This window comes from Strongylocentrotus purpuratus, unplaced genomic scaffold (assembly GCF_000002235.5).
Source record: "Strongylocentrotus purpuratus isolate Spur 01 unplaced genomic scaffold, Spur_5.0 spur5_scaffold_20, whole genome shotgun sequence".
NCBI classification, from domain to species: Eukaryota; Metazoa; Echinodermata; class Echinoidea; order Camarodonta; family Strongylocentrotidae; genus Strongylocentrotus; species Strongylocentrotus purpuratus.
The window spans coordinates 38286096-38310978 of record NW_022145606.1 but is presented as its reverse complement, the minus strand read 5'-3'; the positions used below and the strand labels follow the sequence as shown (position 1 = coordinate 38310978).

Genomic DNA, 24883 nt, shown 5'->3' with positions numbered 1-24883 from the left:
GATTGTCTCATTGCCTAGAGGTGACTGTTATAAAGACTACCTTTACATTACTGGAGTAACATCTTTCTGCACATGTAGGCTTTATCGTACAGGAGTTTTAGTGGAAATAACTTGATCAGATTGTCTCTTTACTTTAGAAGTGACTGTTATAAAGACTCCATTTTCATCCCTGGAGTCACACATCTTCCTGCCAATGTAGGCTTCATCATACAGGATCTTTGATGGGAATAACCTGGTCTGCATATTTCCTTAGTGTTGAAGTGACTGGTTCAAAGACTGCTTTGGCACAATAGTTCTTCTCTATGTTATGTGCGCTTAGGTGATGCTTAAGTGGCTCGATCAAACCCTTCTCAAGGTCTGCTCCAAAAGTATACTGAAGACCGAGGGAAGAAATGCAGAAATGAAAAGAAAAATTTAGGAGACATAAGAGAAAGAAATAAAACTAGATGGAATTCGACTGCGCGCAGTCGAAAATGATGCCTCCGTCATAGAGCAATTTTACAAACCAAAACAGAACACATTTTTCGAATTCAAGTTCAATTGTAATCCATTAACAGGTTCTCAGAATATCGTGATTACAAGCAATTTCTCATATACATATATGACCCTTTGATCTTTGACCTCATGACCCTAAAATCTACTCAGTTCATTGGCTCTGCAAGAGTTAAATAGTAATCCATCTGTCAGTTCTAATGAGAATGTGTTCACAAGCTATTTCTGCATACATAATGAGCCCATGACTTTTGACCTTTGACCTTATGAACCAAGAATCTACTCAGTTCATTGGCTCTGCAAGTAACATACATGACCTAATTTTGGCAGGAATCCATCAATCGGTTCTTGAGAACGCGATCACGAGCTGTTTTTGCATACATAATGTGCGTTGTGGCCTTTGACCTTTGACCTCGTGACCCCAAAATCTAATCAGTTCATCTGCTCTGCAAGTAACATACATGACCTAAGTTTAGCAGCAATCGATCAATCGGTTCTTGAGATAACGCAATCACGAGCTGTTTTTGCATACATAATGTGCGCTGTGGCCTTTGACCTTTGACCTCGTGACCCCAAAATCTAATCACTTCATCAGTTCTGCAAGTAACATACATGACCTAAGTTTGGCAGCAATCCATCAATCGGTTCTTCAGATAACGCGATCACGAGCTGTTTTTGCATACATAATGAGCCCTGTGACCTTTGACCTTTGACCTCGTAACCCCAAAATCTATTCAGTTCATCAGCTCTGCAAGATACATACATGACCAAAGTTTGGCAGGAATCCATCAATCGGTTCTTCAGATAACACGATCACGAGAAAGGGACGTACGTACGTACGTACAGACGGACGGACGGACGGACGGACGGACAACCCGAAAACATAATGCCTCCGGCTACTTCGTAACGGAGGCATAAAAATTGTCATTAACTAAACAAATGATATTTTAATGTGCTCATATCCGCCATGCAAAGAGCTCAAGATGCTCTAAGATTAATCACCCCAGCTTTATACTTAATACTTTATAATATGCAAATTGAAATTTTGAACTCGGAGGCCATTATGATGACGTCATGAGTTAATTGAGGGTCAAATGAGACATGAAATCATATCTCCGATTCATATTCTATCAAAATATGAAAAAAGATATGGGGTCACCTTGCATCCTAAAGAGCTACAATGGATTTTGTATAGGCATGTTTTATTACAAGAGCTCGCACGTGCCACGGACATGTTTTTTTAAACCGACGCTCATTCTGTTATTAATGATCAGAAAAAGATGAACAAGGTATCAAAATGCTTGAAAAAATGTGCCAAATATGATGACAGAGAAAATTCGGCGATTCTACGTCGCAAAATGCCAGTACGCGTGAAAACGGGCGCGCAAAGTTTGAAAATGCTTAATATGGCCTGAAACGTGTGCACAACATTTTTGAAACGATGTAGAGCATTTTGAAATTTTGCACGTGCGCTAACGCGCGGACTACGCATACGCGCATGTTGATTGACCTGAGATCGACCGGACAAATATTGACCTTAATCATGATAACTATGAATGAGAATTGATGTTCCGTTATGGAGATATGATCATGAGTTGAAAGTACAAAAAAAACAACCAAAAAAAAGGGCGCCTGGATGACGTCATGAAGACATGATGACCTTGAAAATGTTAATGTCACATCTCATGACAAGGACCTATGACTGTGCCAAAATTGAAAAAAATTGACTAAACTGATCTTGAGTTATCCTCTACACAAAAAAGTGAAGAGAAATAAATAAAAATAAAGAATAAATAAATAAATAAATAAATAATAACAAAGAAAATTCTGACGAAATCAATGGGTGGTCTGTCAACGACAGACCACCTAATAACAGCAATTACAATAACACTTATAGAGTAATGAAGCTGTGACATCATAAAAATTTATTTTTAGAGTTTCTCAATTTTACGAACCAGAGCAAAACAACACTGAGTTCCTGTGGATATTTGATTTATTCAGATGGTCATATCTCAGCCAATACTTAACATATTCAATTGCTTTTCGACATTTTGACATTAATCTTTGATGCTCTTCTGGAAAACAAAACAAAATTTGGCAAATTCCCAAAATCGACTTTGATGAAGTCAAACTTCACCCCTCTATAATAATAATATAATAATAAAAACAATAATAATGAAGTAATAATAATGATATTCTTTATCATCATTGAAGTACCGGTGATCATAAAAATACTGATTGTTATTATCATCAATCTCGTGATTTTATTTCAATTTGCGCCTGTATACTCAGTTGACTTACGTCTCTAAAAGACTCATAGATAGCTCTGAAGGCCGGCTGCTTCATGTTGTGATAAACCCCTCTGTTCCCGTGTATGACCGCTATCCCATGCTCATTCGTCCTATGGCAGTTGTTGGAGTACATGCAATGGTCGGGCCGATAGTTCCACTCACACGCATAGGGGAAAAGTCCCTCTGTACAAAGGTCAAAGGTGATGAATCTTTAAGTTTCAGCATACATGTCGATCAAAAACATTTCTTTTATGTTTAAAAACTGCATATTCTTGAACTATTGCATGTCCATCCTGACATGCAGTGGCCAGGGCTCGTATTCAATTCAATAATTAAGTACAAAATTGAAGCTTTTTACTTAGTATTTGGCTTAGATAAAATACTTAGCCAATTTTGGTATTCTATTCAAACTTATTGTACCCTTAATTTAATACAGCTCCCTACCCTTCCTTACGCAGAATTATAACCTGCTCACAATTATATTAGCGCGCATTTATAGCGACATGTTAATTGCCCATTACTTTTGATTGACCATGTGATGTCACAATGCTTTCCAGTAAGTAGTTTACTAAGATTTGGTCTCAAGTAAGTAAAAGTCTAAAATGCGATTTGAATACGAGATAAGTAAATTTCTTAGCTCAGCTATTTACTTAGTAATTGAATACTGGCCCAGGACTATGGTTCCACTTACAGGAATATATGAAAAAAGTCCCTCTGTTGAGAGGTCAAAGGTCAAAGGTGATGAATCTTTAAGTTTCAGCATACATGTCAATCAAAAACATTTCTTTTATATTTAAAAACTGCATATTCTTGAACTATTGCTCTTGCCATCCATAAACTTGTCTGACATAGCACACCAAGCAACTGATCAAACAGATTTATTGGTAATTGTCAAAAACAGCTTGACATTTGTAACATGGTCACTTTCACTAATTAGAAATACATTTTCACCCACAAATCTGCAGAAATTGACTTACATTAACATTTCTATCTATGTCTTTGAACATGGATTATAATACAGCAATTAGTGGCTTTGTGGCTATCTTTCTAAAGACAGAATGATAAAAAAAAGTATAATTTCCCCATATATTATTTTGAGCTTGAAATAGTAACACCAAATACTATTTCATGAGTAACTGATTCTCAGACATTAGATAGTTATATAATGTTGCATTCAAACTCACGTGGATAGTCATGGAATAGTATATTGATCAGATCTTGAGCTTGTATTCATATTGACTCTCAGACATAAGATAGTTATATAATGTTCCATTCAAACTCACATGGATAGTCATGGAATAATATATTGATCAGATCCTGGTCTCCCCATGTGATCTTGAGCTTGTATTCACATTATATCTCAGACATAAGATAGTTATATAATACTGTATCTAAACTCACGTGGATAGTCATGGAATTGTATATTGATCAGATCTTGAGCTTGTATTCATATTGACTCTCAGACATTAAATAGTTGTATAATGTTGCATTCAAACTCACGTGGATAGTCATGGAATAGTATATTGATGAGATCCTGATCTCCCCAAGTGATCTTGAGCTTGTATTCATGATACAGAGGAACAATCGTCTGCGTCCATCCAAAGCGCCTCATCCGAGTCAGGTTCATCAGCATCACGCCAGAGTTCATTCCCGTCTCCCCGTAGTAAGGGTGCCGCGCAAAACGGTTGTACCTGTAGATGATTAGGTAGACATAGATGATTCAGATCAGCAACATAGTGATATGCAAGTTTCATAACAGTAATTGAAAAGGTTCATCAGCATCCGGCCAGAGTTCATCCCCGTCTCGCCGTAGTAAGGGTGGCGCGCAAAACGGTGGTACCTGTAGATGGTAGATGATTGGGCAGACATAGATGATTCAAATTAGCAACATAGTGATATGCAAATTTCATAACAGTAATACTTACAATATATATGTTCATCAATTTTTAAACATGTTAACATTTTTGGAACGACAAAGTTGTCGGCAACATTTGTGAACACCCCGTGAACGTAATATGATGTAACCTAGCTAATGTATTAGTGCATGCCAATGCCTGTCCATAGGCAAAGTGGCATGCATGTTCCAGACTAGTTCATAACTAATGGAGAGAAAACAAGACACCTTCACGTACGTCGTGACAACTTCAAGTATGTCGTCACAATGAATAACAATGCATGAACAATGATTATCTTTGTCATAAATACAGTGAAACCTGTCTCTAAAGACCACCCAAGGCCCTTGGACGGAGACAAGAAAAGTGGTCTTAAGAGGCAGGTGATCCTTATGTACAGGTGCCTAAATAGTACATGTTTCATTGAGAAACCATTTTCAAGGGAAACAAAACATGTGATCTTTGTAGACAAGATTGACCGTACTATACATTTTACACTGTAGATGGTTATATACAGGTTTCATTATACAGAAATATATTATATCTTGATGTTAAAAGTTTGAATGCTGGAAAATATAAAAATGTGCCTTGCATATTTAATTTAACTCAATTTTTACATATAAATTTGTAAGTGTACATGGTAATATTCCGTGTACATTCGGTGTACAGTCAGTGCTTTTAACTTTACCAAGAATGGGCCTAGTTTCTTATCATTTTGATGATTCCAGAACCTTGCAGTACACACCAATACTTATATGCTAGATGATCAACCTTTTCTGATTGATTCCACTGAGTTTCTTTCACAATGCAATTCTATGACCTGGGTCCTGTTGCATAAAACTTACCATTGATGGTAACTTTGCCATCAATGGCAACTACCATGGTAACAGGGCTCAACAGCCAATCAAAATCAAGGTTTTCATGGTAGTTACCATTGATGGCAAAGTTACCATCAATGGTAAGTTTTGTGCAACGGGGCCCAGAACTCCACTTTATCTTTAAACAATGCCTTTAAAGGGATAGTTGAGTTCTGTTTACAGACCGCAAATGCCTTCAAAGTGCATGGTTATTGCTCTTATTCTTATCTATGACAATTCTATTGCCCTTTTAGAACCTAAAATTGCTATGAATGTAATTTTAGCCCCCCAAATGTGTGAAATTTAGCCAATACGATCATACCAATTCAGCTCCACTTTAAAAAAAACTTGATGGCCGTTAATTAATTATTCAATTAAAAATGACAATACCTGAGCCGGATGGTTGTGCGTAATTATAAGCAACACAAAAATGCCAACAAAAAAGCCAACATCGGCATTGGCTGAAATACGACGTAAAAGGCATTATTTCGTTTTTTCAACGTTTTTTTTCAAATTTGTCAAAATATCTAATATTTGTGGTGTGTCACAATGTGACTGGGATTTCTTTTTTAGACAGAGAATGTAATGGACAGGTGTTAGATGAATAGATGTTGTTGGTAGCAATTTACTAGGTCAACTAACTTGGATTTACTAGGTCAACTAACTTGGGTCTCTAGTAGAGCAGGTGTCTGTCTTTGTCTGTGTGTGGGGAAAGGATGAGGAGAATGTTAATAGGAAAGTTTTGTATAGAGGATTCAGTAAAAGGAATTTGGATGGACAGTTTTGGCATGAGAGGAATACAAAGAATGTTAAAGAGGTTACTATTGAGAGAGCCAACGTGGATTAGAGATTTAGGGTAGTTTAATCAGATTGCACATGAGATCTCGAGAGGAGCAGACCTTTCAGAATTTGGTCTGACTTTGGGGAGTGAATGAGGGGTGTTGGCCACGAAGGTAAAAGTTACAGCCACAGGCTATAAGCATGCTGTTGCTGGCATAGACTTTCCCTATACTATGGGACCAGGCAAGAACCAGGCAGCACAGGCCGACGTGGTAGAAGCCTCATCAGCCCTCGCCTCAACTTGAATCATCATTTGAACATCTGAACTGTAAGTTACAGAAATAAATGTATTACCTTATTTGTAATTATCTGGAAGGAAGGTTAATGTCATACATTTCATACATTTCATAAAGAGAAAGATATTTTCTATGTACTACGAGATAATGGATTTTTGTGTTTTATCTTGCTTGTTGAATAAGGAAGACTTAACCTTGATTATTTTGTTTGCTTAGAATATATGAGGTTTAAGAAATTGTATTGCACTGAAAAGTTATACATGTATAACTATGTAAAGACATAGGTGTTATTCTATAATTTCTAGGTGAAAGATACCGTACATGGTCATTTATAAATGTCGCCTATTTTAGTGGTTTATGTCAGTGAAACTAAGCTCTAGAGATTGTAAATGATGGTTGTAAATTGTTAGGATTTACATCGCTATAGCTATCGTGTTTATTTTTGTAGATGGTTGGCTATTTGGTTTCCATTTAATTCTTTTAGGGACAAGCTGGGCTCGTAGCCATAACCCTAGGCACCATCAGTGAATGGACATGTGTTCGTAGTCGACAAGCTCAGGCAACCTACTCGCGTCAAGTCGTTGAGTCAACGCCCAGTGCTGTCGTACACCGGTCATGCTTAGCAGGTCATGCATCATATCGCACCGGGTTACTACATACACCAGAGTATTTCGTTCCGCCTATTCAGAAACAGGAAGAGGTGGTATATTTACGAACTCTAAATCGGGACTCTCTAACCCACAACAGTATACTTTTTATATAAAGACCGGGCTAGAGTCGGTGGGAGATTAACTGTATTATACCTCGAAGGATGACCTGGTCATCAGGTAATCTTTTTTCCTTTGGAAATATGGAGAATTATATTGTGATATAATTGAGTAACGATAAGTCGACATAAACAGTGATAGGATATACTCCTATCTAAGTTCATAGTGATGCTGAATCATTTTATTCTTGTCAATTATTTGCATGTTTAATTATATAGAGCCGATGGCTCTTAAATAAATTGTTTGTACACTATATTTTACTCTTGAAATTGCTTGATTTTCTTGTGATACATACTCATTTCATCAGAACCTAATTTATCGTCAGACCATAATAATTTACAGTATTTAAATCTGACATATTGGCGACCACGAAGGGACTATTTTTTTGTCTATTTGATAGGTTAGGTTATAATGATTAGATTGTTATCATTGGTTAATATGTCTTGTGATTGTTTTTGTGTAATAATGAAAACTTGATCTTCTCTCCAGTTTACAGTGTTTGTAGGTTCAAGACTGTTCGGACGGTGGTGCAAGTGCAGGTCGGGGCAGGGAGGCTTCTCTACGTGCCTGTGCCAGAGCTGAGGGCGTGGTGACGTTTGCGCTGCATAAATTGTCTGCATTTGGCAGGTTTGTAAATTTACCTTGGTGTGGCCTGCAGTATGGAGAGAGATAAGTTTATTACACAAGGGAAAGAGTTTAATTTGGAGGGGAAGGAATTGAGAACGTATGTTGATGAGTGTGTGCGTGAAGCTAGAGATGAACGAGCGGCAGCAAGGAGTGCTGAGACTGAAATAATAGCTCAACAGATTAGACTAGAGGAACTAAGGAAAACTAATGGGACGGGACCTAGTTCACAGTCGGGGCACCCACGTAGTAGGCCCAGTATTCCTCCTCTTCCAGTTTTCCAAGAAGGAAAGGATGATATTGACAGTTATTTGTCTAGGTTTGAGAGACATGCCGTCATTGTAGGGTGGGATAAGTCGGATTGGGCACTCGCAATTTGTGCTTTGATGTCGGGTAAGGCTTTGGATATTATTTCAAGACTTACAGTTTCCCAGGTTAAGGATTATGACATAGTTAAATCCTCACTTCTAAAAGGATATGATCTTACGGAAGAAGGGTATAGGACTAAGTTTAGGTATGCTAAACTCCATCAGGGGGAAACCTACGTTCAATATGCCCATAGAATTGAGAAATACTTAGATCGATGGATTGATCTTAGCTCTTATGATGACAATGTTGAAGGTCTGAAGAGCCTGCTCATCCAGGAACAGATATTTAATACAAGCAGTAAGGAATGCCTGATGTTCGTTAAGGAACGTCATCCTGGAAAGCTTACAGAAGTATTAACTCTAGCTGATCAATATCATGATGCTCATACAGATTTGAGGGTAAGAAGGGTGAAAGCCCAGCAGTCCAGTTCTAACAGTTCAAATAATACTAAGAGTCCAAACAGTTCTACTAGTTCAAGTAGTGATAAAAGATCAAGTAGGTCTGAGAATCCAACCAACTCTAATCTTTCGAACAAGAAATGTTACACTTGTAATAAGTTTGGACATCTTTCTTTCAATTGCCCAAGTGGAAAGAAAGGTCGACGTGAGATGGGATCAAGTCTCGTCAAAGGCAGGTCAGCAGATGATACATCAGCCAGACATGTTGCTGCAGCAGGACCTACTGACTCAAGAGAGACAGCTCATCTGGATGACTCGAAGGGTTTGAGTCTCATCGTGAGAGAAAACCTCACCGAAGATGGAACCGGAGTGAAGCTAGCATCTGGCGACACCCTCCCGGTACTATCAGCAGCAGCGAGTGGTTCACCAGTGGAGATGCCAGTCAGCAAGGGAATGGTGAACGGGAAGCTCGTGGATGTTCTACGTGACAGCGGTTGTACGACTGTCATTGTTCGGCAAGACTTGGTGTCGGAAGAGCAGTTCACTGGAGGACAACGGACTTGCTTGCTCATTGATCGGACGATCAGAACCTTCCAAGTTGCAACGATCGAGCTAGATACTCCTTTCTTCACAGGTAAGGCAGAAGCTTTGTGTGTGCTAACACCCGTGTATGATATTGTACTAGGGAACATTTATGGAGCCCGGCAACCAGCTGACCCAGACCAAGACTGGAAGCCAAAAGATCATCAGGCCAACGCAGTAGAGACAAGAGGACAGAAGCGGAAGGCAGGACGTACGAGGCCTCCCCTTCAAGTACCTGATTCACTGAATGACATTGTGTCTGTGGATGATCTAATCCAGGCCCAGAAGGAGGACAATGCACTGGATGCTTCCAGGAAACTCGCTGAAAGTGGAGAAAAGAAGATAAGTAAGAGTGGAAATTCGTCTTACTTTTTCGTTAAGAAGGATGTACTCTATAGAGAATATATTGATGCAACCCCAGGGTCAGATGTACTCGGGCAAGTTGTGGTACCCACTAAATTCAGGAATCAAGTCTTGAAGCTTGCTCACGAATCTATTCTTGGTGGTCATTTTGGAACTAAAAAGACCCGTGATAAGATTTTGACTCACTTTTTCTGGCCAGGTATGCATGCAGATATAGTGCGGTATTGTCGGTCATGTGGACCATGTCAGCGTACTTCGCCTAAGGGGAAGGTTACGAAGGTGCCTCTGGGATCAACCCCTCTCATCGATGAACCTTTTAGACGTGTGGCGATGGACCTGGTTGGACCGATAGAACCTGCTACTAGCAAAGGTAATCGGTACATTCTTACTGTTGTAGACTATGCTACACGTTACCCAGAAGCTGTAGCACTTCGCAGGATTGATGCACAGACAGTTGCAGAGGCACTGATGGACATATACTCCAGGGTGGGGATACCACGAGAGGTGTTGACAGACCGGGGCAGCCAATTCACATCAGAGCTGATGAAGGAAGTCAGTCGTCTATTCTCCATCCGTCAGATGACGACTACACCCTATCATCCCGCTTGCAATGGGTTGGTTGAACGTTTCAACGGTACCTTGAAGTCTATGCTTCGCAAGATGTGTGAAGAACGACCCAAGGACTGGGGTAGGTATTTGAACCCCCTCTTGTTTGCTTACAGAGAGTCAGTGCAGGAGAGCACGGGATTCTCACCCTTTGAACTCCTGTTTGGGAGAGCAGTTCGAGGCCCTCTTGCTATCCTACGGGAGCTGTGGACTGGAGAGGTTGATGAACCGGATACCAAGACTACATATCAGTATGTATTGGATCTGAAAGACAGGCTGCAATTGACTTGTGAAGTTGCCCAACAGAATCTCAGCAAATCAGCAGAGAGGTACAGGAGACAGTACAATAAGAAAGCAAAGGAGAGAAAGTTTGAAGTTGATGATGAAGTCCTTCTTCTACTTCCGAGTGACAACAACAAACTGTTGATGCACTGGAAAGGACCCTTCAAGGTGGTAAAGAAGATAGGACAAATGGACTACAGAATTGATAAGGATGGAAAGATAAAAACCTTCCATGCAAATCTTCTGAAGAAGTACTACAGGAGAGAGGAGAGTGCAGGTGGGTTTGATGTTGCTGGTGTTTCTGTTGTGGATGATGGCTTGTCTGAGGAATGTAGCGAAGGAGAGAATGAAGATGTAAACCATTCTTCGAGAAAGGATATTCTTCATCTCCCCAATCTTACCCCAACAGAATCTCTCAAAGATGTGCAGATCAGTCCACATCTAGATGATAAGCAGCGTGAGGAGGTCAACTCTCTTTTACGGGAGTATGAAGAAGTTTTGACTGATATGCCGGGATTGACAAACTTAGGTAAGCATGACATTAAACTTGTCCATAAGGAACCCATTAAGAGTAAACCGTACCCATTACCACATGCTTTGCGAGGTAAGGTGAAGGAGGAGGTTCAGAAGATGATAGATGTTGGCATAGTTGAATCCTCGTCTTCTCCTTATGCATCCCCGGTAGTGATGGTAAAGAAGAAAGATGGGACGATCAGGTTTTGTTGTGATTATCGTAAGTTAAATCAAGTTACCGTAACTGATGCAGAACCGATACCTGATCAGGAAGAAATATTTGCAAAACTTTCTAGGGCCAAGTATTTCACAAAGATTGATCTAACCAAAGGGTATTGGCAAGTACCCTTAACAGAGGAAGCCAAGGAACTGACAGCATTTGTGACACCAGATGGTTTGTATCAATTTCGAAGCATGCCATTTGGGCTAGTTAATGCTCCGGCAAGCTTTAGTCGTATCATGAGGGCTTTGCTCCGTGGCTTGCATGGTGTAGACAATTTCATTGATGATATTTTGATCCATACAGTAAGTTTTGAGGAGCATTTAGATACCCTCCGTGAGGTGTTTGAGAGACTGAGGAGAGCAAACTTGACAGCGAGGCCTACCAAGTGCACTGTAGGATGTGTAAGTATCGAATTTCTTGGTCATCGAATAGGTCAAGGAGAGCTTCGACCAGTGCAAGACAAAGTCGATGCAGTTCAAGGAGCTGCGAGACCTAAGACCAAAAAGCAACTTCGATCCTTTCTAGGTCTTGTGGGTTATTACAGACGGTTTGTTCCCAACTTCGCAGCATTAGCAGTACCACTGACTGACCGAACAAAGAAAGGAGAGCCACTTCTAGTGAAATGGGGAGATGCGGAAGAGGCAGCTTTCACTACCTTGAAAAAGAAACTTGCTAGTGAACCCATCCTCCATCTTCCGGACTTAGATCTTCCTTTCATCCTGAGGACTGATGCCTCAGATCATGGTCTCGGTGCAATTCTGCTACAAGAGACAGAAGGGAAGAAGTTCCCTATCGCCTACGCTAGTAGGAAACTTCTCCCAAGAGAGCAGCGCTACTGTGTTATGGAACGTGAATGCTTAGCAGTAGTCTGGGGTGTTCAGAAGTTCGAACCATACCTCTACGGCAAGCATTTTGAACTAGAAACCGATCACCAGCCACTGCAGTGTATCGCGAAATCAAAAGTCGCGAACTCAAGGATTCTGAGATGGGCTCTGGCGCTTCAACCGTACCAGTTTAGCATCACAGCTATCAAGGGCAGTGAAAACGTCGGTGCAGACTACTTAAGTAGGATACCAGATACCAGTAGTTGATTTCAAGTAAAGCAGGAACAGAAGGTTTTTTTTTAATAATTATTATTGATCTTTATATTTTCCTGTAAACAAATTTTCCTCGTATAGAATGAGAAAACCACTCTGAAATTTTCCTCGTATAGAATGAGAAAACCACTCTGAAATTTTTTTCTGAAATTATATAAATTTCTTGAAGGAAGGGGAGATATGTCACAATGTGACTGGGATTTCTTTTTTAGACAGAGAATGTAATGGACAGGTGTTAGATGAATAGATGTTGTTGGTAGCAATTTACTAGGTCAACTAACTTGGATTTACTAGGTCAACTAACTTGGGTCTCTAGTAGAGCAGGTGTCTGTCTTTGTCTGTGTGTGGGGAAAGGATGAGGAGAATGTTAATAGGAAAGTTTTGTATAGAGGATTCAGTAAAAGGAATTTGGATGGACAGTTTTGGCATGAGAGGAATACAAAGAATGTTAAAGAGGTTACTATTGAGAGAGCCAACGTGGATTAGAGATTTAGGGTAGTTTAATCAGATTGCACATGAGATCTCGAGAGGAGCAGACCTTTCAGAATTTGGTCTGACTTTGGGGAGTGAATGAGGGGTGTTGGCCACGAAGGTAAAAGTTACAGCCACAGGCTATAAGCATGCTGTTGCTGGCATAGACTTTCCCTATACTATGGGACCAGGCAAGAACCAGGCAGCACAGGCCGACGTGGTAGAAGCCTCATCAGCCCTCGCCTCAACTTGAATCATCATTTGAACATCTGAACTGTAAGTTACAGAAATAAATGTATTACCTTATTTGTAATTATCTGGAAGGAAGGTTAATGTCATACATTTCATACATTTCATAAAGAGAAAGATATTTTCTATGTACTACGAGATAATGGATTTTTGTGTTTTATCTTGCTTGTTGAATAAGGAAGACTTAACCTTGATTATTTTGTTTGCTTAGAATATATGAGGTTTAAGAAATTGTATTGCACTGAAAAGTTATACATGTATAACTATGTAAAGACATAGGTGTTATTCTATAATTTCTAGGTGAAAGATACCGTACATGGTCATTTATAAATGTCGCCTATTTTAGTGGTTTATGTCAGTGAAACTAAGCTCTAGAGATTGTAAATGATGGTTGTAAATTGTTAGGATTTACATCGCTATAGCTATCGTGTTTATTTTTGTAGATGGTTGGCTATTTGGTTTCCATTTAATTCTTTTAGGGACAAGCTGGGCTCGTAGCCATAACCCTAGGCACCATCAGTGAATGGACATGTGTTCGTAGTCGACAAGCTCAGGCAACCTACTCGCGTCAAGTCGTTGAGTCAACGCCCAGTGCTGTCGTACACCGGTCATGCTTAGCAGGTCATGCATCATATCGCACCGGGTTACTACATACACCAGAGTATTTCGTTCCGCCTATTCAGAAACAGGAAGAGGTGGTATATTTACGAACTCTAAATCGGGACTCTCTAACCCACAACAGTATACTTTTTATATAAAGACCGGGCTAGAGTCGGTGGGAGATTAACTGTATTATACCTCGAAGGATGACCTGGTCATCAGGTAATCTTTTTTCCTTTGGAAATATGGAGAATTATATTGTGATATAATTGAGTAACGATAAGTCGACATAAACAGTGATAGGATATACTCCTATCTAAGTTCATAGTGATGCTGAATCATTTTATTCTTGTCAATTATTTGCATGTTTAATTATATAGAGCCGATGGCTCTTAAATAAATTGTTTGTACACTATATTTTACTCTTGAAATTGCTTGATTTTCTTGTGATACATACTCATTTCATCAGAACCTAATTTATCGTCAGACCATAATAATTTACAGTATTTAAATCTGACATGGTGGTACTTAAGTATTAGAAGTCGTTATATTTCAGCAGTCTCTGAACCGATTTTGATCAAACAAAGATGATTTTGTCACGAGGGGTCCACGATTTACAAGCATCGCTTCACAGTGGACCTCTCCGTTTCCAGCTTAACATTAATAAATTGTTTTAAGCAGCAATATTTCTTGATATTCAAATATGTAATTCTGTTAAATTCATATTTTGTATTGCATGGTTACTACTTTGATTGTTTATTGTAATGATATTTCTATGAATACTGTATTCTTTTGCTGGAAATGAGAAAAAATAAAATTGAATTGAATTGAAAATTTAAATATATTATTTTCTTTCAAATTTGACACTCAGTTTTTCATTATCTCACAAAAAAAATATTTTGTGTAGCGCCCTCTGCAACAGAACTCAACGATGCCTTTAATAACAGCTTACCATCCAATGTTCTTCGCCTCGTGCTCAGGGGCCAGGGCCGCCATCTGAGTGGAATTGAATTGCTTGAAGAAACTATAAATCTCCTCTACTGGGCGGATGAACAAGATATCCGTGTCGACATACAGCAGGGAATCTACATTCGGTAGGAGATCCTACGATGAAGAAAGCAAGGTCAAATAAAGGTCAATCAAGATAGTACAGGTCAATTGGGAGCTATCAGATTGTCCGATGAAATTACATACATAAATCTCCACTATGAGGGAAATGAAAATGATAATAGTGTCGACATACAGCAGAGAATCTTCATTTGGTAGGAGATCCTACGATAAAGAAAGCAAGGTCATATAAAGGTCAATCCAGATTGTACAGGTCAGTAACAGATCAATCACGAGTTGTCAGATTTTTTAAAGAAATTACATGTATTAATTAATCTCCACTATGAGGGCAAATGAACAAGATATCAGTGTCCACATACAGCAGTAGCGCGCTTTTGCAAACACGACGAAAGGCAAAGACAATGGTAACGCATGCGATAAAACAATCTGCACATGTGCGACCCAGAATTTTCTCCCTCCTGTGGATTTTCACGACCATACGCAGCCATTATAGCATCCGTCCATAGCGTCCGTTCCCTAAACACGACGGAAGAGCTGTATCCCCGTAATTCTCCCTTCGTCTTTACTTCCGTCGTGTTTGCGAAAGCGCTCTAGTGAATCTACATTCGGAAGGAGATCATACGATAAAGTAAGCAAGGTCAAATAAAGGTCCATGAAAAATCAACTAAATGTGTACGAAGGCCGAAGAAAAGCGAACTGTTCGAGTTTAGACCTAAAGGTCAAAGGGCATGGGTTAAACAAAAACAATAGATGTTGTCTATGGGACAGATGATCAAAATATTAGTTAAATATCTGAAAATACAGACAAGAGTCTACAGATCTCCTCTATGTTGGTACACAGCAGAGAATCTACAATGGGGAAGAAATCCCAAGATATAGAAAACAAGGTCACACCAAGTTTTAACAAAAGGTCAAATTGGGTTAACAAAGGTTAAAGAAAGGTTGACAAAGTTCATCCATCGTCTATGTGATCTCATCGTCCCGAAGTAAGTTACAAGCACTGTACACAGAAAGATGTGTATGGGACTACTATAATGTGGCATAAAAATCCGTCCCAAATCGTATGATGTTACATTCCATATTTAGAATATTAAGGCATTTGAAGAGCCATGCTTTTCAGAGAACATTCTTTTATCTGCTGTTGTTCCACACTTGAAAAATACAATGATAATGCTCAAAAATTATTTTTCACCTCTTCCATGAACTCAACCTTCTCTTTAATAGCTATCTAATACAGTCAAACCTGTCTACAGTATGGGAAACACAAAAAGTGGTCTTTTTAGACAGGTTCCTTTGGTACATGTTTCAATGAGAAACCACTTTCAAGGGAAACATAAAAATGTGCTTGTTGTAGACAGGTGGTCTTTGTAGACAGGTGGTCACTATAAAAGCAGGTTTGACTTTATATCCATATACTCACAGGGAGGAAGAGCCGTTGGGTAGCGCACGTCTTAAAGACTTTCTTCCATTTCGCTGGATCTTCTCCGGGCGGGAACGATATCGGGTGAAGACTGAAAGCAAATTTACGCCGGTAAACGGAGGGCCACGCGTTCAGCTACAGGGCAACATTGACACAAAAAAAGATGTTACAGACACAAACACTGAACTTTGAAGAATTACATTTTGTAAGCAAGAAAAATGCGTCCTTTTTCGTTCACCTTCACTGTATGAAAACAAAGCCACCTGTTTAATGATCAACTTAAAAAGTGAATGATTGTGTAACTGTTATCTTATTATTATCTTATTAAGCAATAAAAAATATATATAAGAAATCAGAAAACGGACAATTGAGCAAGTATAGTAGATACAACCACTGGAACGAGAACGACAGATAATGTTAAACTAATAACTGTAGCAAAAAACTTTCTGTCCCAGTTCCAGTGGTTGGAAAAATAATCTACTTTTTGCCCAAAAAATGTATTCAATATGAAAATTGCAACCTTATATTATCTTAAAATTAATATTTACTATTGAGTCAATAATCTTATTTCATAATTAAAGCAACATCTTGTGAAGAGGTACATGCAAAACAAATTGCTTCCAATATAACTTGGTTTAAATCACGAGAACAGAATATTCTTGGACTTAAAAAAAAAGGAGAATTTGCATTGTTCAGTGCTATTCATAGTTTGTCATAGTTTGTAATTACAGAGTTCATATCTTTCTTATTCCTTGTCTGGTTTTCCTGAAATTTGTGTTGTTCTATTGCCTGATTTTTCTGCTTTTATTGAATACAAGTCGGTCTTGGACCAGACTTTCCCTATAAGCTACTTTTCTTTAACACAGTCAGAGACTATCAGAGCTAGGCTCTGCTCAAGGCTTCATGAATTATGGTAGAATTAGAGTCTGTGCTTGTAATGATAATAATAAGAGTGGGCTCGCTTATAGCGCTCATGTCTGGGAGGCATTTCACAAAGATCCTTAGTCCAACTTAGAGTTAAGTTCGACTTGAACATTATGGAGAGCCATTTGTAGCCTTAAGATAAAATATATTCATAAGCAAAAAGTAAAGTGTTTTAACTTTTCATAAATTCCTCATCAAGAACATATCATCTCCTGGATAATAGAAAACATGAATGATTTGAATCAACATTTTATGCCCTTTAAAATACATTTACAAAATATTTTCAAGGGTGCTATTTCGGCTTTCCATAATTATAAAGTGCAACTTTAATAGAGATAAGTTCGACCTAGAATGTTTGTGAAATAACCCCCTGGTGGTCCACTTTTGTAGACTAGATTGAAAGCTTCTTACCCTTTGCGCTCATGTCTGTCAGACTAGACACTCCTAGGGGAGGGGGGGGACACAAAGATCCTTAGTTCAACTTGAACATTATGGAGAGCTATTAGCATCTTTGAAAATATGTTGGTAAAGGTTTTTTAAAAGGCATAAAATCTTTCTTCACATCATTCATATTTTCTATTATCATGGGAGATTTCATGTTCCTGATGTGGAATTATGAAAAGTCTAAAATACTTGAATTTTTGTTTTTTAATATATTTTATTTTAAGGCTACAAATGGCTCTCCATATTTTTAAAGTCCTAATTAGAGATAAGTTCAACTTAGGATCTTTGTGAAACACCAACTGGCGCTCCACTTTTGTAGACTAGAATGAGAGCTTCTTACCCCTTGAGCTATACCAGCCTGTAATTCGTCTTCAGCAAAGATGTGAAAATGCATCAATTGTTGAGTGAGGATGGTCGCAGTTTTCAACATGACGAGCGTCTCGTTGGTTCTATCTCCGCAGCATACCACCGATAGATTAATCCTGAAAAAATATGTGAAATATAATTGGCAACTTTGTTTGATTATCTTAAAATATATATTTTTCTTCTTGGTTGTGGAAAAAGTACAGCATCTACTTCAAAAAGAAGAAGGTGGCAGTCTTCAACATGACAAGCATCTCGTCGGTTCTATTTCTGCAGCATACCATCGATAGATTAATCCTGAAAAAACATGTAAAGAAAATTGGCAACTGTGTTTGATTGAAAAAAATCTAAATGAAATATTCAGGAAGGTATTTTCTCTTAAGTCTCAATCCACTGACCAAATTACCAACATTAAACTTGCATAGATTTAATGATCTCAAATTTCAACATTCATACACTAATTCTCACAATTATTATTAGTCCGATTTACTATAAGTTTTTGCCGTTCTGTTTTTCTTATTTGTTCTGCTTTTTTTTGTGATTGCCCCTAAAGGTATCGTTTAACATTGTTAAATCTGAGATGCACGGCCCTACATGTTATCAGTGTCTGTGATAAAGTGTAAATATTGAAGCTCTAAAAAAAAAATCGCCTAAAAAAAATCGCGCTTCAAAATGATCAAGAAGTGCCTCAAAAAAGTAAAAATCTTTGAGTGACCAGTTTTACCATACTCGTTTTCCCCAATAAATTTGTAATTACAATCATAAATATCTTGATAATCAGACAGGCGATCGGCTTGTAAAAGTCATGGGGTTCCTGTCTGACCTAAAGGTTTATAATTATGATTGCAGCATGAGCTAAATCCAGGATTTTGTTTCAGAATATGAGACAGTTACCGGATGGATCCCTTTAAGGTCTAGAAAAAAATATCTTACACAGAGTCTGATCCTGGCGGCTTCCCAGAATCACCTGCCATGTTAACTTCCTGTTTATGTTGAGCTGCATGCTGGGATTGCTCCAGTTTAATTCTCTCTTCCAACTAAGAAAAAGAGAAAAGAAAGAAAAGAAAAAAAATCTCATGAAAAATTATTTAAAGGGGAAGGTTACTTTAACATATAGTGGGTTTCATTAGAGGCTAGTAACTTGCTTATATGCTATCAAATTTCTTTCAAATTGTCACAGAAAAAGAAGACAAACAGATTTGTCCGCTTATTCCAAGTTAAATGAATTTAAAAGGAAATGTTCCTTCAACAGTTTGAAAACAATTGAAGCTATATTCAATACTAGGCTATAATAAGACACTGTACATGTTCAATACATACACTGTATAAGGGCTTGTTCAGAATTGAAGCGATAAATCGTGGCAAAAAAAACTGCCATGTTCTTTTACAGTAAATTAATGGCAACTGCGCGCACCAAAGATTTGTGGTATTTATTGTAATAAGATACACATTATATGTAAAGGGTATAAATTCACTTTAAATCATCACTTTTTTCTAATGCTAAGCTTTTCCCACGTCCTATCTGATAAACAAGCCGTATTGGTAGGGCTCAACTAATACAGTCCTTTCAAAATTTTAGTCTGGTGGATTTTCGGATCTACATGTACATGTACATGTAATTCTTGTTGAAACTTCATGAATACAATTCCAACCACTCTATGTGTAACAGTAAAACACACACACAACTTGAGTATTGAGCTCCACACACATTTTTTAGTCCACAATATTATGTCTGCATGTGTTTTGGCTTTCCCTCTAATTTACAGTAAATTTCAAATGACAGATGTTTCCTTGTGTCTATAAATAATGCAGTATACACTTTTGAAGCATATTGCCTTGAACATTCCCCAACTAGTCTGCAGATGGAGACTCTAATCTGACAATTAGACACATCCCAATAATGTTCTGGGCTGAGCCTAACTCTGTCAGGAGCAATGAAAGTACAAAGGCTAATATAGATCATGCAGTCTGCATAGTCTTGCAGATCAGACACTTTGTTTTAAAAGCACTACGACTGATTAGAGCTACGTACATGTATGTATTAAAAAGCCCAGGGTGTGAAGCAGACCATAAAATTTACATAGTCTTACATTTCAGACACTCTATTAATTACTTGTATGCACAACAGCTGACAATGGTTTAGAGCAGGGTGTATAAAGCCTATGGAGGGCAGCAGACCATGAATATAGCAGGGATATGTGAGTTTAAAAAGTATGCAAAACAGCCGACAAACGTTTATGCTTTGTCAAGCGGAACTAGAACAAAAACTATAGTATTAGGCCATTCAAAAAAATAAACATGTTCAGTTTCCCCGCCCCCTTCATTTTGGGGGGCCGTACTTTTTTTTTGTTTTTTTTTTGAAACTTTTATTTTATTTATTTATTTTTTTTAAAGAAAAAAACATGAAAAACACTGCTAAAATGAATCTATTTCTGATTTTAAAAAAAATAAGAAATGTTGGCGGCCATCTTGAAAAATAGCCAGACTGCCAGGTAAAATGTACCGAGCGGCTATTTTGAAGAAGAAAAAAAGGGCCTCCTCCTTCCTATTTTTCAAAAAAACAGGACGCTAAACATGTTTGTTTTTTTATTTGGCCTTAGTCTTATATTTCATGTATGCATAACAGCTGAGTGAGTTGGTGGGACGACGGGAGAATGAGCGTGGTGGCGTGAAACTCCCTTCAAATGCGGGAGGGTTGACTGCCCTGGTAGTGTTATAAATGTCCCATTAGGAGCAGCTTGTACATAAAGCCGATGGTGCGCAATAGTCTGAGGTCTGTATAGTCTTAAATTTCAGACACTCTGTTACATATGCACAACAGCTGACAAGCGTTTTTCTCATTAGGAACAGCTAGTATAGGGAGATGTAAGTTGGTCTAGCGGCATGTTTTGGATGGTATGTTCCCCGACATAAATAATCATATGATTGATACATGTCTGTAAAAACCCAATTACACACACAATTTACATGTAGTCTGCATAGTCTTCTTAAAGCCTATCTGCACTAGTTTGGCCAGGAGGGATTAGATCTCCCTGCAAGGTCATTGGACAGGTGGTTATCTCATCAACTTAGTTCTCAATTAACAGAAGAAAAAAAGGATCATTGGGGACCAATGGTCACTGATTATGTATTGTTTGCTATATAGAGGGCGCAAGTAGCTACAAGTAGTGCAGTGGGGCTTTAAAGCTTATCTGTAGGGCCTACTGCTTTATAGGATGGATTAGATCTCCCTGCAAGGTCATTGGACAGCTGGTTATCTCATCAACTCAGCTCTCAATTAACATTAGAAAAAGAGGATCATGGGGGACCAATGGCCACCGATTAGGCATTGTTTTCTATATAGAGGGAGCAAGTAGCTACAAGTAGTGCAGTGGGGCTTTAAGAGACGCTCACAAACCTGTTTTTGTTTTGCTGCATCAAGTCGTGCTTGATTAATGTCCTGTGTGTCGAGCTGAGGGGGTTGGGGAGCTGGCTGATTGATGGCTTGTGGGCGGGGCTTATTATTACCAGGGGGCTGGGCAGGGGGCTGGGCGGCGTGTTGGGCGGGGGGCTGGGCGGGGCGCTGTGGTGCTTGTGGTCGAGGGGCATCCACTGGAGGCTTCAGGGGGGCTTCATTGGGGAGGTTTTGCCTTCCTGCTGTACAAAAAAAAGAATTAAGGGAATAAAAAGACAATCCAAGGATTATTTCATTGATGGTTCATTTGGGCAGGTTTTGAAGAAAAAAATTAAAAGAATAAAAATACAATCAAGGATTATTTCATCATTTGTTCATTTGGGTAGGATAATGGATTTGCTTTCCAGCTGTACAGAAAAAAGTTTAAGGAATATAATACAATAAAGAGTATTTCATCGTTTGTTCATTTTTCTTCTAGTCTAACAACCGGGGACAAAAAAAAGTCCCCACCAGTACTGACCATTTACTTTAAATGTAAGAATTATGTCACCTTACATGAAAAGGAGAACAAAAAGACTAAAAATTACAGATTTAACCAATGATGACTCAAGACCACAAAATTGAGCCCATTGTGAGATAAATATGATTGTAGGCCTATCCTCTTTCCAAAACCTACTATTATTATCATTTATTATTATCAAGTAATTAAAGTCACCAGTGCCTGGGAGGGGAAAAGCGAAATGAATTGAATGGGGAGAGAAACCTCAAATTACCCAGAGACAAAATTTTCTTTGGACTTGGGCGTGAAAATATGAAGATATTAACCAATAGAACTGCAAATTTTGCCGACTGTTGCATCCTTTCTGAAAGTTTTTGAACTAACCGACAAGGGTCTCAAAGTCTTCATATCGAGAGAAGATGTCATCAAAATTGTAAGTAAAAAGTGATTCCAACTGATTGGGTGATATTTTACCTTGCAATTCATGCCATTGCATCATATTTGATAGATTGCTTTTTTATTAAAGGTAAAGACCAGTATTGGAAATGCCCCAATTTCAAAAAATGAAATGGAAGCTCTCATTACCAATCATGTGAAAGAATATGTTTTGACTAATACATGATGATTAAAAATTTGCCGGGAAACCGCCTACTAATCCATATATTTAGTCAATTTGTTTCTCTCATGGTCTTTGAGAGATATAGGGTAGTCCCATATACATCTTTCTGTGTATAGTGCTTGTAACTTTACAAAGAATGGGCCAAATTTCTGATCATTTTGATGATTCCAGAACCTTGCAGATGCTAGATGCTAGATGATCAACCTTTTCTGATCGATTCCACAACGTTTCTTTCACAATGCAATCGCATGACCATAACTGGTCTTTCCCTTTAAACCGCACGCGAATTAATTTAAGGTCTTGTTGTTTTTATGAATTTTTGTCAGTTGAAACTTGCGGTACATTTTGATCCGACTTCAAATTTTGTAATCGCATTATCTCAAGAATTTGTTGACCCAATTGGTAGTCTACTCTAAAATGTTGCCAGACATTATACATCTTTGTAGAATTATGAGAAATCATGAATCGATTATCACATTCCTAATAGTTTTTTTTAAATCTCTGCACACTTTGGGCACCACATCATCAGATCATACCAACTACAAGTTCAACTACAACTACAATTACAAGTACAAGAAATTACAAGCAACTAGTAATTAGACCTACAGTACATGTTACCCCCTGTCCACACACAACATTTTCCATGATTAGCTATACCATTTCGCGATAGTGATACCGTTTCGCGATAGTTTTATGATGAAATTGTGTGTGTGGACGCTCACTAACGAAACGTCGTATAACAAAACTAGTCTAACGAAACGCAGGTTTGGGCATCGTTTCGAACTGAAACTCAATAAAGAATCACGCCTAATCACGCCTAATCACGGAAAATGTTGTGTGTGGACAGGGGGAGTGTAACTAGTGTAACTAACTGGGCGGGGCTTAACGTGACCTCAAGCGAAAGGAGTCCAGACTGTAGAGTTTCAGGATTACTTTCTTCTGTTTATGGACATCCTTGAATTTATACGATGATTATTTATATGACGTTTCTTGTGTGTGGACACTTCGAAATTTATACTATGATTCTTTATACTACGTTTCGTTATAGAGTTTCGGGATAAATTGTTTTGTGTGTGGACACGCTGTACATGTATGTGTTGCAGTGTTGGAATTGGCATGCTGTTATTGAAGCCATGCTTTATCGTTTGTTTGTGGAATTAAAGTAGAGTTAGCTAGTTAGAGTTAGTTAGCAGCAAAACGGTGTCTGGTCTGGTCAGGTCGCCCCCCAGCCACTCGTCTCCTATATACGCAGTCGCCTCCTTTAAGTCGCCCCCAAATTGTGTGGTCGGGTCGCCTACTATACAGTTGCCCCCTACGTACAAAGGCAGTAGCCTACGCTAGCGCAGCTGTGCGCCCAACGCGGGGCCAGGTGTCCTAGGGTAAGGCGGAGTCCGGTGTCCAAGGGTTAGGATTAGGGTTAGGGTTAGAGTTAGGGTTAGAGTTAGGGTAAGGTTAAGGTTAAGGCTAGGGTGACTTTGAACTTGTAAAATACATCAAATTAAACAACAAATTATGGGGCGAAATGACCAAATAAGTTGGGGCGAGCTGACCAAGAATCCCCAAATCGCCCAAAAAATCGGGGCGACATGACCAATTGAGTGCGACTTTGTAAGGGGGCGGGCTGACATTGGGCGACCTGACATGGAACCACCAAAACTAAAGTGCTAGTTTGTGTGTGCCCAATATTGTCTCATGACTATTACACAACCTCCTCCCTCCACAAATAGCAGTAATCAAGGAAGAATCCTGGATCGGTGAACAGGCTTAGACCTACAATATCGTGTATTAAAGTGAAGTAAAGTAAGTAAGTAATACGTTCACTCCTTAACTTACCGTCAGCTGGCTTAGGTAGCTGCGGCTTCAAGCTGATTGGATCGGGGAAATCCTTTCTCGCCTTTCTTGCTGGCGGGTTAACTCTGTGCACCTTTTCCTCCACAACATGTTTATATTCTTTTCCTACCTGTTTCATGAGATTACCCACAATTTCTTCTTCAAGAATATTTTGCAATCGCTCCCTCTTTGGACCTTGTTTCCGCCGTACCTGGCCCGGTACTTTCACGTGTAGTATCGAGTCATCGAAAGCACCTTGAGCAGCTAGCCGACCATCATAATCTTCTTCCCCGCTAATTCCCCGGTAGACATAGCCACAAAGTGCTATTAAGCCCACGCACACACATAATACAGTCAGCGTCTTTAATTTCAGCCTCATTTTCCCTGATCGAGAAGGTAAAATTTCGCCAAAAATCACGTAGAAGAATGGCGTGAAGAGTGCGAATTGATGCAAAAGCATTGGAATGTTTTTGCCAGCTACTTCAAAATCCCAAAATGACTTCAAGAATATCTGAATAACAAACACGGTCCTACGGATCGGTGAACAGAGCTGTTTGCTGTTTAATACCA

The 24883-nt window shown here is 38.8% G+C and overlaps 2 protein-coding genes across 5 annotated transcripts; one reads left to right on the top strand and one right to left on the bottom strand.

Annotated features, from left to right (window-relative positions):
- LOC584932 (glucoside xylosyltransferase 1) lies at window positions 1-24883 on the bottom strand. Of its 3 annotated transcripts, none has more exons than XM_030993334.1 (9): window positions 24317-24883; window positions 21369-21607; window positions 18905-19008; window positions 17949-18090; window positions 16241-16375; window positions 14705-14856; window positions 4284-4474; window positions 2794-2966; window positions 1-373 (listed from the first exon to the last, which is right to left on the bottom strand). In XM_030993334.1, exons 1-9 carry the CDS (start codon window positions 24771-24773, stop codon window positions 206-208), a joined length of 1761 nt encoding a protein of 586 aa, XP_030849194.1. In that variant the 5' UTR covers window positions 24774-24883; the 3' UTR covers window positions 1-205. The 3 variants fall into 3 exon arrangements, with proteins under 3 accessions (XP_030849194.1, XP_030849195.1, XP_030849196.1); XM_030993335.1 differs by having other exon boundaries at window positions 21369-21604; XM_030993336.1 differs by lacking the exon at window positions 1-373 and adding an exon at window positions 4067-4118 and having other exon boundaries at window positions 2880-2966; window positions 4336-4474.
- On the top strand, window positions 6080-14169 carry LOC580518. 2 transcript variants are annotated; one of them, XM_030993332.1, is made up of 3 exons: window positions 6080-6640; window positions 7093-13179; window positions 13632-14169. In XM_030993332.1, the coding sequence occupies exon 2, from the start codon at window positions 8035-8037 to the stop codon at window positions 12424-12426; it is 4392 nt and encodes a 1463-aa protein (XP_030849192.1). In that variant the 5' UTR covers window positions 6080-6640; window positions 7093-8034; the 3' UTR covers window positions 12427-13179; window positions 13632-14169. The 2 variants fall into 2 exon arrangements, with proteins under 2 accessions (XP_030849192.1, XP_030849193.1); XM_030993333.1 differs by lacking the exon at window positions 6080-6640 and having other exon boundaries at window positions 7010-13179.

Bases quoted from the DNA above. Each gene is read 5' to 3' on its own strand.
- LOC580518 (XM_030993332.1), top strand. From the start codon at position 8,035: ATGGAGAGAGATAAGTTTATTACACAAGGGAAAGAGTTTAATTTGGAG.
- LOC584932 (XM_030993334.1), bottom strand. From the start codon at position 24,773: ATGCTTTTGCATCAATTCGCACTCTTCACGCCATTCTTCTACGTGATT. The intron at 18,091-18,904 runs GTAAGATATTTT...ATATTTTTTCAG, and splicing joins CCGCCAGGATCAGACTCTGT to GATTAATCTATCGGTGGTAT. The intron at 14,857-16,240 runs GTGAGTATATGG...TCTTCATCGTAG, and splicing joins CCCAACGGCTCTTCCTCCCT to GATCTCCTACCGAATGTAGA.